The 13257-nt window shown below is 35.7% G+C and overlaps 1 protein-coding gene across 1 annotated transcript in view; it reads left to right on the forward strand.

Annotated features, from left to right (window-relative positions):
- Cntnap4 (contactin associated protein family member 4) overlaps window positions 1–13257 on the forward strand; it is a 249520-nt gene that overhangs the window by 215348 nt on the left and 20915 nt on the right. Inside the window, exons 18-20 of the mRNA XM_003472026.5 lie at window positions 8738–8977; window positions 10856–11080; window positions 12507–12640. Of these exons, the coding sequence (XP_003472074.1) occupies window positions 8738–8977; window positions 10856–11080; window positions 12507–12640 (599 nt within the window). The remainder of the gene's footprint in view (window positions 1–8737; window positions 8978–10855; window positions 11081–12506; window positions 12641–13257) is intronic.

Consider the following 13257-nt stretch of genomic DNA (forward strand, 5'->3'; position numbering starts at 1 on the left):
GTTTCCTGAGTAGCTGTATCTGAAAATAAAAAAGTTATTTACTTGAAGCTGAATGGAAAAATAAAAATTCTCAATACATGTATGACAACACTGTCTAATTAGACATTATGTTTCTGATCATTTGAAGATGTCATTTAAAACTATGTGATTAGGTAAACATTGACTCTTTGAAAGTACAGAATAAAATCTGATTTACAAAGGTAGGTATTGATTTTTCCTCACTATTAGAAATGCTAATTAATCTTTTGTTTCATATATATATATATATATATTCTTAATATCTCTATCTTCTAGCATTCTTCTCCACTTTGTATCTGCTTCTACTGTTAATAGCAAATGGTAATTGAAAGGATTTTGCCCCAGACAGGACATTGTAGCCGGTGGGGCCTGGGAGGCAGAACCAAGTGGCTCTATCTTGAGGTCACCTTTCCCGCCCCTGGGCAATTTACCTGTGGTGTGAAATGAATACCAATGGGCTATCAGTGCATCAGTAATGCCCCTTAGGCACCACCCCAAACCTAAGCTACATGTACGCCCCCACACCATGTGTCTGGTGGAGAGAATGCCAGACCCCAGAGGGTCACGGAGTCTCTCTCCACATTCTTAAAATAAAGGCTGCTTTTATTTCATACTTCTTATCTTTTTAGCTGCGCCAAAAATTCTATCAGATTGTTCCACTGCGTGCCGAAAATTCTACCAGTAATCATGTATTTTCCTGCCTGAATATATTCCTAGACTATAGGCTCTTTGAGTGTATGATCAATTGCATATGATTTTTACCCCCAGTGTCAAACAGTACCTGTAAAAAGCTGCTAAATAAACTTTGAGGATTTAAACGCCATTCAAGCCCAAAATAATCTGAGATGCAGAGAAAAATAAAGACTTCCTTTTTGACCACAGTTTGCTTTGGAGATAAAAGGAGCTGCCTTAAAATGAAAACCTCCTCTGGGTTTTAATCAGCCTCTGCTTGTAATTAAGTATATTTATTCTTGCATTTCTTTGGTTGCACCTGGGACCAATCTCCGCACTTCGCTGTGCTGCTAGTTCCTCATCTTTCAAAACGAACAAGGCCTAAATAAATAAGTAAGAGCAGATAAGACTGGGTCATACTTACTTTCTGGACTTCAGGTTATTAGTTACTATTACAGTACTGGCAGAATAAGATAATCCTCTGAATTAGAGCCATATGGATGTTTTAGAGCAACAAATGCACAGTGAAGTGATTTTGCTACTGTCCAGCGTGGCCTGTGCTCCGTGATTTAAGGCACTACAGCCTGGAGTCAGTGGGGTACACTAGGTAGACACCTTTAATCCAGACCTCACACAGGCCGTCTCCCAAAGGCTCCAGTGCCAAAGGGAAAACTCAGCCTGCAGGCTGTCTTACCCCATGCAGGGAACTCCAGAAAGGGCGTCAACAGGTTCCTGTCCAAAGACTTTGAGCTTTAGGTGCTTACAGAGTTGGGTTATCCGTGTGAAGCTAAGGTGCTTAGCAGCTTGATGTGAAAAGAAAAATATTAGCGGAGTCCTGAGAATAAGGACAGCGGAGACTAGGGATGATAGGAGGTTGATTAAATGGAGGGAGAAGTTAAACAAGCAGATCGCTAGCTAGTCTAGCATCATCACTGATAACCTAAGACTGGAGTATGTCTGACTCCACATCTTTCTGCCTCTGGGTGTATAAATAAAAACTATGACCCACACGGTGAAGACCTTTGTATCCTTCATCGAAGAAGGACAAATTATGCAAACTGAAATGGTTTGAATATAGAAATTTAAATATGATGATTTGGACAGAGAGCGTCATGCCTGTGAACCTGAATTCTAATTAGTGGTAGTGGCCCATAAGGCGAAAGTTCTCAGGAATTCATTCTTCATGATATTTTATCATCTACAAATGTATAATTAATTTATTTTCAAATTCTTTTTGAGTTTGGTTCTCACTCTCACTCTCAGGGCCCTAAGCATCCCAGTGTGGCAGAAGGTGTTCCTCTTCTCAACGCTGGAAGCTCTCAGTCTCTCTCTGTCTCTGACTCTGTCTCTCTCTCTGTCTCTGTCTTTCTCTCTGTCTCTGTCTGTCTGTCTCTCTGTGTGTCTGTCTCTCTTTCTCCCTGTCTCTCTGTCTCTCTCTGTATCTCTTTCTCTTGCCATGTGATTTAGCAAATACACTGGACTAGACTAAAGCAGAATAGTTACTACACAGCTATTATGGTGCCAGAGGAGATGGACCCAAAGCTTTGTGACACCGGGACTCGAGTACTATACTATATTTCTGCCTTATCATGTATGTTCTGTGTGCTAGGAGATAGCACTGATCAAAGTAGCTGCTGCAAAACATGTATTCTAAGAAAGGGCCACTGAGTTAAAACACATTACTGAAATGTAAAGCCTAGTAGATGACAATGCATATTCATTTAGTGTCCTACGGCAAGCTTTGTAGATCCAAATAAATAAAGCTGTTGAATCTCTGAGGATAAAGACAGCCTAAGTAATTGAGGCCAAACTAGGCGTTAGTTAAGTGGACCGGAGGAGGTGAAAATGAACACATTTTGAGAAAAAAGACGTGTAGTTATATTCAGCGTGAGGGAGTGATGCATATACATACTGCACCTTGATTGACGTTTCACCCTTTTGTGCTCTCTCCTCTTTTTCCTCTCCCAGATTTTCTCTACAGAGTCTACTTCTCTGTTTCTTTTTTATTTTAAAGAGAATAAAACCAAACCAAACAAAACTGGTTAAAGTCAATCAGCACAAAACAATGAAAGCAATTCAGGACTTCAAGAAAATAGGAACTCAACATTGGCTACCATAGTGTCTCTTGTTTTCTTCAAAATAGCTGTCCATATCATCAGACATAATAAAATCAACAAAACAAGATAGAATAAAACCAATCAAAGCAAAACAATGAAGGTGTTATAGGACTTCAAAACCTGATAATAAGGAAATCAACAATGGCTACCATAATATGTATGGTATCTTCAAAATGTATCTTCAAAATACCTGCCCATATCATCAGTCATAATAAAATCAAACAAAATAAGACAGAATAAAACAAACCTAAAAAATCAATAAAAATAATGCAAGAATTCAAAACAAGAGAATAGGAAATTAATGCTGGTTATCACATTCCCTTTTTAGATGTTCCCTCACTTATGACTTTCACAATCTCTATTGTAAGGATCCCACTAACTCTTTCAATTCTTTATGAGAGGGAGATAACATGATGTTCAGCCTTACGAATTCAAACCATTGCACCCAAGAGCATGATCTCAAGTTGCATCCATTTACCTACAAAAGCCTCAAGATTATCCTTCTTTATAACTGAGTAGCTTTCCACTGCATAAAAATATCACATCTTTTTTTTTTTAAAATCCATTCTATGGTCAATGGGCAAGCTAACCTTGCTTTTTTTCTGATTTCCTGTTGCATGGAACACTGTTTTGTGTCCTTTGACTTTCAGTCTATGAATTTCCTTTCAAGTTAAATGTGCTCCTTGTATACAGCATATTGATGATGGGTCTTGTTTCTTAATCCACTCTTCCCGTGTTTCTTTTTATTGGTGAATTGAGGCCATCTACATTAAGGTTAAACCTGGCATGCATTGACTTATCTCTGCCGTGCTGTCCTTCTGCTGTTGGCCCCCAACTTTCCCCTCCATTCAATTGTGTGCCCTGTTTGGCGATGCCCTCTGCTTCTGTTTCTGGAAACATGGTCATCTTTATCTCTCTCTGGAAATACCCTTCACCATTTTTTGTAGAGTTGGTTTGGCAACCTTACAAAATTACTTCAGTTGTTCTTTATCATGGAAGTATCTTATTTTTCCATCAATTTTGAAAGGTAGTTTTGCAGGGTACATCAACCTGTTTGGATGTTGTTTTCTTTCAGAATTTGAAACACTTCATTCCAAGCTCCTCTTGACTTGCTGGTTTGTGTTGAGAAGTCCACTGTGATTCTGATTAGTTTTCCTTTATAGATGATCTGCTTCTTTGTTCTGATAGCCTTTAATATTCTGTTCTTGTGCTGACTTTCTGGGATCTTGATTATTATATGTTTGGGTGTAGATTTATTTTGGTTATGGCTAATTGGAACTCTATATGCCTTGCTTATCTGTATGCCAGGTCCTTTTTCCATGTTTGGGAACTTTTCTGCTATTACTTCTGTAAATATTCTTTTCATGTCATTTGTATTGACTACTGGTTTTTTCACACTTAAATTTTTATTTGCATCATCTTGCAGCTGTTGAATTGTTATTTCTTGGTTCCTTGTTATTTTTAAGAGATCTTTCCTTTCACAATCACTAGCTGCAATCCTGTCTTCAAGGTCTGAAAGTCTATCTTCAGTCTCTTTCAAGTGGTTTTGCCAGTTTTCAATGAAGTTTTTAATTTCCTCTCTTTGAATTGTTTCATGCATTGTACTTCCTTCCTATACTGTTCATTCAAGGTTCCAACATTTTCCTATGCTCCTCTTGTTTTTTTTTATCTATGTCTTCTTTAGATGTGCTCAGCAATTCTTTATGTTTGTGATTTGATACTATTTCTGATCTGATTATTTTTATGACCTCATGAAATTGTATCTTCACTTCAGCTGCTATCTTTTCAGAGATTTCAGTTGTGTGGCTTCCATTTTCTTCTATGACTGCATCTCCCAGACTTGTTCTGTGTGGACTGGAGGGCTGAGATTGCCTTTTGTTCCTTCACCTTGACATTTCTCACGGTTCCTCCTGACAAGATGGTTGTGGGGTCCCAGGCACTCTTCACTTTTGCTGTCCCTCTCTAGTGTAGGGAAATAGGCCAAGTATCTGAGATTCTCCTAACTCAGGTTCCCAGGAAGTCAGTGGGATGTGAGGTGAGCTCTCCATACCCACATGGCTACACCAAGTCCTTGATGGCCATGGGTGCGTGGTGGTGGGGCTGCTTCTCTCTGCCTTTGTACCTACACTGGGACTCCTTTGATGGTGGCAGGCACACAGGGGAGTGCTTCTCTGAATTTATTGTCCCACACTGGCTGCTCACAGGACACAAGTGTTTCCAATGGTGTCCTGTGGGTGCACAGGCATATCTGGCTGTTTCTCACAGCCCACGCTGGCTACCTGCAGGAAGCAAGCACCATGATACCTCCGTTTATTAACATGTCTCTTTTTGGGGGGCTTTAAAAAGAGAAAATGGGTTTTTTTACCTCACAATTTGTGGAAGTTTCAGCTCATAGTTGGTTGGATCCAAGGCAGGGTGGCATGGCAGAGGGTTAAAAAAACTTATGGTATGAAAGACCAAAAGGCTGGCTTTTAAAATTACTTACATGTTGGGTCTCTCATATTAGAGAAACCCATATTTTAGTGACTGTAGCTGACTTAATTTACTTAGTATTTTAGTATAAGAGCCATACATTTTTGTATAAATGGCTTGAATGTATCCTTCCTTATAGTTGAGTAATACTCCATTGTGCATATATACCACAGTTAGTTTATCCATTCTTTAATGGGCATATAGTCTGCTTCTATGGTTTACCTGTTATGAGTTGTGCTAATATAACATTGGCATACATGTATCACTGTAATATTCTGATTTTAACTCTTTTGGGAAAATACTGAGGAGATATATAGCTGGTTCAAATGGGATTTCTATTTTTAGTTTTTTGAGGAGTCTTCATGCTGATTTTCATAATGGTTGTACTAATTTGTATTCCACTGACAGTGTAGAAGAGTTTCTTTTTCCTCACAATCTCATCAGTGTTCATTGTTTTTTAAATCCTTGATAATGGCCATTGTTCCTGGATTAAGGTGGATCTCAGTGTTAATTTTATTTGAATTTCTCTAATGGCCAAAGATGTATAAACATTTTTCATGTATTTATTAGCTGTTTATATTTCTTCTGAGAAGTGTGTTTATTTCAATTGCACATTGTTTGATAGGGTCTTTAAATTTGGAGTCTCTAGTTTTTTGAGTTTTTTCTATATTTAAGAGGTTAGTCTGCTGAGTACTTGGCAAACTTTAAAATTCTGTAGGTTGTCTCTTTACATTATTCATTCTTTCTTTTGCTGTATGAGGGCTTTTGATATAATCCCATGCATGGGAACTTAGTATTATTTCTTGTGTAATTAGGGTTCTATGTAATTTAGGGTGTTCTTGACTATGCCTATGTCTTCAAGAATTGTGCCAGTTTTGTCTTCCAGCAGAGTTAGTGTTTCTCTTTTCATGAATACGTCTTTGATCTATTTTTGTTAGATTTTAATACAAGATGAGAAAAATGAATCAAGAGCCATTCTTCTGCAGGTGGATAACCAGCACCATTCCCCAGCACCATTTGTTAAAGAGATTATCTTTTCTTCAGGATATATTATTGACCCCTTTGTAAACAATCAGCAGGCTGAAGGTGCTTGGGGTTGTTTTATCAATCTGCAGTCTATTCTATTGATCAGATGTCTGTATTTGGGCTGGTACTATGATGTTTTAATCACTGTAACTTTTTAATGTAGCCTGAAGTTTGGGATTATAATTGCTCTTTTCTTTATTCTTGTCCAGGATTGCTTTGGTGATTTCTGGGTTTGTCTGGTTCCATATTGGAATTGATTTTTTAGTTCTGTAAAAAGTCTGATGGCATTTTGATCAACTTGCACACACATACACACACACGCACAGAAATATATATATATATAATATTGTCATGTTGATAATATTTGTTCTGCCTATCCAAGAACAGATATATCTTTCCCTTTTCCAATGTTCTCCTCAATCTCCTTTTACAGAACAATATAGTTTTCATAATAGAAGTCTTTCACTTGCTTGCTTAGCTTAACTCCTAAGTATTTAATTCATTTTGAAACTGTTGTAAATGAGACTTATTTTGACTTCTTTCTCAGTGGGTTCATACTTGGTGCATAGCAATACTGTTGATTTTTGTACATTTATTTTTGTATCCTGCCATTTTGCTGAATTTTTAAATTAGTTCTAAGGTCTTTTGGTGGAGATTTTTGGATCATCTATGTAAAAGATCATACTATCTTAAAATTTAAGGATATCCTTACAAATAAGAACTGATAGCTATCTTTCCTACACAAATGCTGTTTATTTCTCTTACTTGACTGCTGTAGCTAATATTTTGAGTCCTATACTGAACAGAGGCCTTCTTGCTCCGGATTTTTTAGGAATGCTTTTGGTTTTTCCATATTTACATTCATAAATGCTTTTATCAGTTTAAGTTAAGGTTTGTTCACAGTAATTTTCATTTTTTTATCATGAATGGATGTTGGGTTTTTTCAAAGGGTTTTCTTCATCTATTGAAATGATTCTATGATTCCTCCTTGCTGCTGCTTATGTAGAGTATTACATTTATGTATGTATGCATATATTGTGGAACATTCTTGCATCCCTGAAATAATGGATGATCTTTTTGATCATAATGTGTATTCTTCTTATTGATCTGTTGTATTCTTTTCACAAGTATCTTGCTGAAGACTTTTATATTTATATTTACTTAAGCAGAAATTGGTCTGTATTTTTCTTTCTTAAAAGTCCTTTGGCTTTGTCATCAGAATACCAGTAGCTTCAAGGAATGAAATTGACAATGTTCTTTCCCTTTCAAGTTCATGGACGAGTTTAAAGAATATTGGCATTAATTCTTCCCTGAAGTTCTGGTAAAATTCATCAGTGAATCCATTGGATCTTGGGCTTTTCTTATTTGGTAAGGCTTTTATTACTGCCTAAATTTCATTTTAGGTTTTTAATTACTCAGAGTTTTCACATATTATTGATTCAGTTTTGGCAATTCATATGTGTCTAGGAATCCATTTCTTCTAGATACTCCAATTTACTGGAATACAGAGTTTCAAAATAGTTGTTTACAATCTTCTGGGTTTTTGTGGTATCCATTGAAATTTTACTTTTTTTCATTTATGATTACTTTGACATGTGTCTCATCTTTCCTTCATTTGCTAAGTTTGATGAAGAGTTTATCTATTTTTTATCTTTTCAAAGAACCAGCTCTTTGATTCATTGACCAAAGAGTACATTTTTAAGATTGAAACACACACACACACACACACACACACACACACACACACACAGAGCCTCTAATCGGCCATGATAGATCCTCTTACTATGGTACTACTTTCCAACTTCAACTTCTGAGTGTTAATTTAGGATATCCCTCTACTCAAATTTGCAAGCAATTTCAATTGGGGCTTAGGTCCCGGCAGTTCTTACAAAATGGTGGTCAAGTGACCTTTTGTGTATAAAACACTTGTGAGGGTTGTTGGCCTTTGAAATTCACAATCCCATTCTTAGATCATAGATATGGTCCTTGAGTTCTTTATTTTAAAGATAACTTCTCTTTGATACTCATATTCCTCAAAGTTTGAGAACTTCCGCCTTAGGAAAATGAGGTCTGATTTCACCCATATACAGACTCAGTTTGTATCTTTTCAACACTGTCTGTGTAGTGCGTGCTTTCTGAGGTGACATCTATTTCTGTGGCTCAGGCTCACACAGAACTTGCATAAATCCTCTTGTTTCAGTCTCCAGCTGGGATTACAGCCAGCACCATCACAAGTGGCCCTGTTGTATCTCCCAGAAGTCCATAGTTGGTTCTGATCTGTTCCCAAATTAATAATTGCTTGTCTACTTTTTGCCCTTCTGTGTTACACCATGATCATTGTTCTTCGGTCTAAGGCCTCAGGTTTGTTTGGTATTGAAAGCCTGAATAAAACACCTGGGAACATGTTTGCATTTGCAGTATTTCCCTTTTAGGTGGGACGGCCACAAGACAGAGAGGCTTTTTGGGATGCATTCGGTCACTGCAATTGAACGGGGTGGCCCTGGATCTGGAAGAAAGAGCCACAGTGACTCCCGGAGTGCAGCCAGGTTGTCGAGGCCATTGTGGCAGCTATGGGAAGTTGTGTCGCCATGGAGGGAAATGCAGGGAAAAGCCCAGCGGGTTCTTCTGTGACTGCTCCTCCTCCGCTTTTGCAGGGCCGTTCTGCTCTGATGGTGAGTCCATGCGAGCTGCTTCAACAGGAAAGCTCATCTATTATGAATAGAACACCTGGAAGTTCTGTTCTGTGTAGTTATTATCAAACAAAAATACTCCCATTTCTGAATGTATTTTGCAAAGCATCTATTGAATGTCAGTCATATTTGATTCCTTAGATATGTGCTCAATTCTTGAAACACCAGCATCTCTTGCTGATAAATCCACAAATACTTGCCTCTAGGTGTTTCAAGTGTGAGCTGTTCAATCTACTTTATTTTTTCTCTCTGATGTTGATGCTCTTAAAGAATACAATGTCAGCAACCTGCCCCATTGGCAGTTCTTTTTAAAAATCATTCAACGTTATGTGGTTATTTTTGATGAAGATGTTAAGCAATGTAAGGGATATAGAAAGCCTTAGTTTTGTTTTTATCTTCTTTTTGGCCAAATATTTTCCATTAAATATTAATATTTAACAAAACAGAGATACTCAGATATTTTGCTGTACTCTGTTGAAATGAAATAGTGGAGTGTTTTACAGCTAGCTACTCTTATTCATTGATCTGTGTCACACCAAGAAAAGAATTCTTAGTAAATGTAGTAGTAAATGTTCTGGACAGAGTTCTCTGACTATACAAATATTTATTATCTTTTCATAATTTATGATAGAAAACTGACATCCAATTAATTTGAATTCAATTACTTTGTGTGTCTCTGGGCTACTGAACTTTTTCCTGAAGGAGTTTAACAAATTGGCTTCAAATCAAAGCAACTCCTGATTTGCAAAGCAAGCATTGGGATCAATTAATGAAAACTTGGCAAAAATGTATCTTTTAAGTTGTCAGTTTTTATTAAGGAGAAACTGTAATTTCAAAACTGACATGATAAAAATCACACATTGCTGGTATCATTCTAGCACAGCTTTCATGTTTAATGTTAAGATTATGGGCACTTTTTCTTCCCAACAACATGACTTCATTTTTAGACATGGTTTTCAGTTTAGGTGCAATCGGGACTGCTACTCAGCATGCTCATATTGTGTTGTACATAAAAGGTATAATGTAATAAATTTATAAAAATTTTATATTCTTTTTTATGTTATTGAAAAATAATAAAAATTTAAAAACTTTTGAAATATGAAGGACATCAGCATGACCCAGAAAGCATCACCTACAACACATACTAAGCAACTAGCCCTTTATATTTATGAAGAGAAGCAAGTTCAAGGTTTCAAAACAAGCTAGCTTCTTTATTTCCCTACATATATATTTGAGTGTATATTCTGTAAACTTGAGGTATTAATCTCATATTGTCAAAATTCTACACTTCTGCAAAATGATTTAAAATATAATGCGTAGCTCCTTTGGCTGATCAAATGTTAAGCAAATGTCTTTTCCCCCCTGTCTGACAGTAATGTTAGATTTAGTCTTCTTTTTGTAGTGCACAATGGATTTGAGAACGTATTTAAACAAAGAGGAAAAATTTTTGTTTCTTGATCTTGGAAAGAAAAATGTATTCTTACTACTTTCTTTCCTATTATAGGAAGTTTAGTTAATTTTACCTACAAGCTAATAGATGGTGGTTAAAATTTAAATAAGAAAATGGATATTCAAGGAGGTAAAGGACAAGAAGCCTGGTGTATGTACGAACTCAATTAAGATAGCATTAAGTTTTCAGTTGTAAAGTTGTATTAATGAATTAATTATATGTCATTCTAACGTGAAGCCATTTCAAGGGCCATTATGAAAGCTCTATTAATTTACTGTGTTATTCTTGTTTGAGGCTGTTTTTTCTACCTGTGTAATTTGTTATTTAAAAATATTAAGATATCCATTAATTATGGTAAAATCAAGATCCTTGAGTTAAAATTCTCACATAAAATGCGCATGTCATTTCAGAGATTTCTGCATATTTTGGATCGGGCTCATCAGTGATTTACAATTTGCAAGAAAATTACTCCTTAAGCAAAAACTCCAGCTCCCATGCTGCTTCATTTCATGGTGATTTGAAGCTGAGCAGAGAAATGATTACATTTAGCTTCCGAACAACGAGAACCCCAAGCTTACTGCTTTATATGAGCTCCTTTTACAAAGAATACCTTTCAGTTATCATTGCCAGAAATGGTGAGTGCTTTTCAGAGAGAGAGAGAGAGAGAGAGAGAGAGAGAGAGAGAGAGAGAGAGAACTGAATTAGAATACGAAGGCAGTGAAAATATGGATGGATTGTTCTTGAGTTTTTATCTCTCAAACTACAAGGGGAAGAAAGAATGTGCCTATGTCCTCTATTCATTTGGCTTCTTCAGGACCATGTCATAAATTTAATCTAAAAGGATTATTTAAAACAAGTGTGATTCTTTATCTCTTTTCTCATTGTGATAATTTTGAATATGCAACATAAATGTTAGTTTTTTTGTTATATTTTATTATTACTAGAAGCTCTTTACTATTTCATAGGAATAACAGTATTGATTTTGTGGTTCACTTTGAAATAAAATGCCTCATAGCCAACAAATATTTCCTTCCAATCAAAGTAAAGAAGTATTTACGGACTGTTAATGAACCCATGTTATGCATAAAACGTATCGTGAGATGACCTAATGCTTCTAATAATAGGCAATAAATACTCATAGGAAATATTGGCATTCCCATACAGGGTAAGGATATGTGAATTAGAAATGTGTTTACTATAGAAATCTTGTCACAACAACCATTTACTGTTATTTTTCTCTGTCCTATATTTGGATTAAAGTTGAAAATTTTAGAAATAAATGCAATGCATAAGAAAAACAAAAATACACATGTGTCAATACATATTTCAGCTAAATGAAACAGCCCAAGGACACTGAATATCACAAAATTATTATTGTTCAATGAAAATATTTATACCCACTCTATAGTTTGAACTTGCAGCTTACCTATGTACTGGTATATTTTCTTTGTTAAATAATAAGGTGTCCTATGAAACAAATCAGTTAAAATCTCTGCAAGCAATTGAGTGATATTAATTCTAATTGTAAGTTTGGTTCAAAGTCATTCATTTTGCCCTAATTTTATCCCAAAGTCTATGACCACTTGCAAATATCTCTCATCATTAGTAAAACTACATTTTCTCATAATATTTTTATTAGTTAACTGTCATCCAGGAGTAGGAGATACATATTTTAAAAATACAAAATTATAGAAAGAAAATGTTATCATATTATTTTATAATAGTTGCATTTCAGAAATACTTTGTCTTCTTTTTCTTTTTTTTTTAGTTAAGGCTAGTGCAGAAATTTGCATATGTTTAATTTCAGACTTGAATTTAAGGAATGAAAATTAAAGATTTGCAGAAAAGAAATGGCTTATGAGCAATATGCTTGGTCTTGATATTGAAAACATTGTAATTTCGCATAGGAACTGACATTTAGGAGCTATGTTTAGAGGGCATGTCTAAAGAATGTGAGTTTTTCCCTGGAAATGAGTAATACCAATAAAAGGATTCTGAGTTTTTATAAATGGTTTTAAAAATTCAATGTTTACTAAAATATAACTTCTTTTCCTGCTTTAGGAAGTTTGCAAATAAGGTACAAGCTAAATAGGTATCAAGAACCTGATGTTATTAACTTTGATTTTAAAAGCATGGCTGACGGGCAACTTCACCATGTAAAGATTAACCGTGAAGAAGGCGTGGTTGCTGTGGAGGTAATACAGAAAATTTGCCGGAAGCTATTTTGTGATTGTGAATCTCCAGCATGGAGCATTTGTAGCAGAAGTTTGACCATAAGTAGAATAAACAAAGACACATTTTAATGGTCTTCTATGGACTATAAATTATCAAATGTAGCTTTTTAAGTAGTGAGATTCTGCCCAAGATATCACTACTATCTCATACTTAAAATGCCTGACTTTCCTTACTGATTTGATTTTGCTCAGTAGGGAAAAGATGTCCAATTTATCATCATGTCCTACTGGTAGTTCCATCACCAGTTCAAGGAATTCCATTTACTTACAGGATGAATATAAATGCAACCATAATTCTAGAACAGAAAATTTTGATTATGTTATCAGAACAATTTTCAAAAGGGATGTGAATCACAGCAGAGTAAGTGGAATTATTCACTCTAGCAGCTTTTGAGGAAAAGCACCTATGTAGAAGAAAATTTCTTAACTGCACAACTCCAGTAAAAATACCAAGCTAAGAAAAATGCTGAGGCAAAAAATAATTCATACCTTTTGGTAGGCTTTACCAGTTTTGAATTCCTTAAATAGTCCAGAAAAATAAGGAAATGTAAAGAGGTAGCGGATGGGGCAAAGTGGTA

This window comes from Cavia porcellus, unplaced genomic scaffold (genome assembly GCF_034190915.1).
Source record: "Cavia porcellus strain 051 isolate PalLab524CR breed Dunkin Hartley unplaced genomic scaffold, mCavPor4.1 scaffold_4, whole genome shotgun sequence".
Taxonomy (NCBI): Eukaryota; Metazoa; Chordata; class Mammalia; order Rodentia; family Caviidae; genus Cavia; species Cavia porcellus.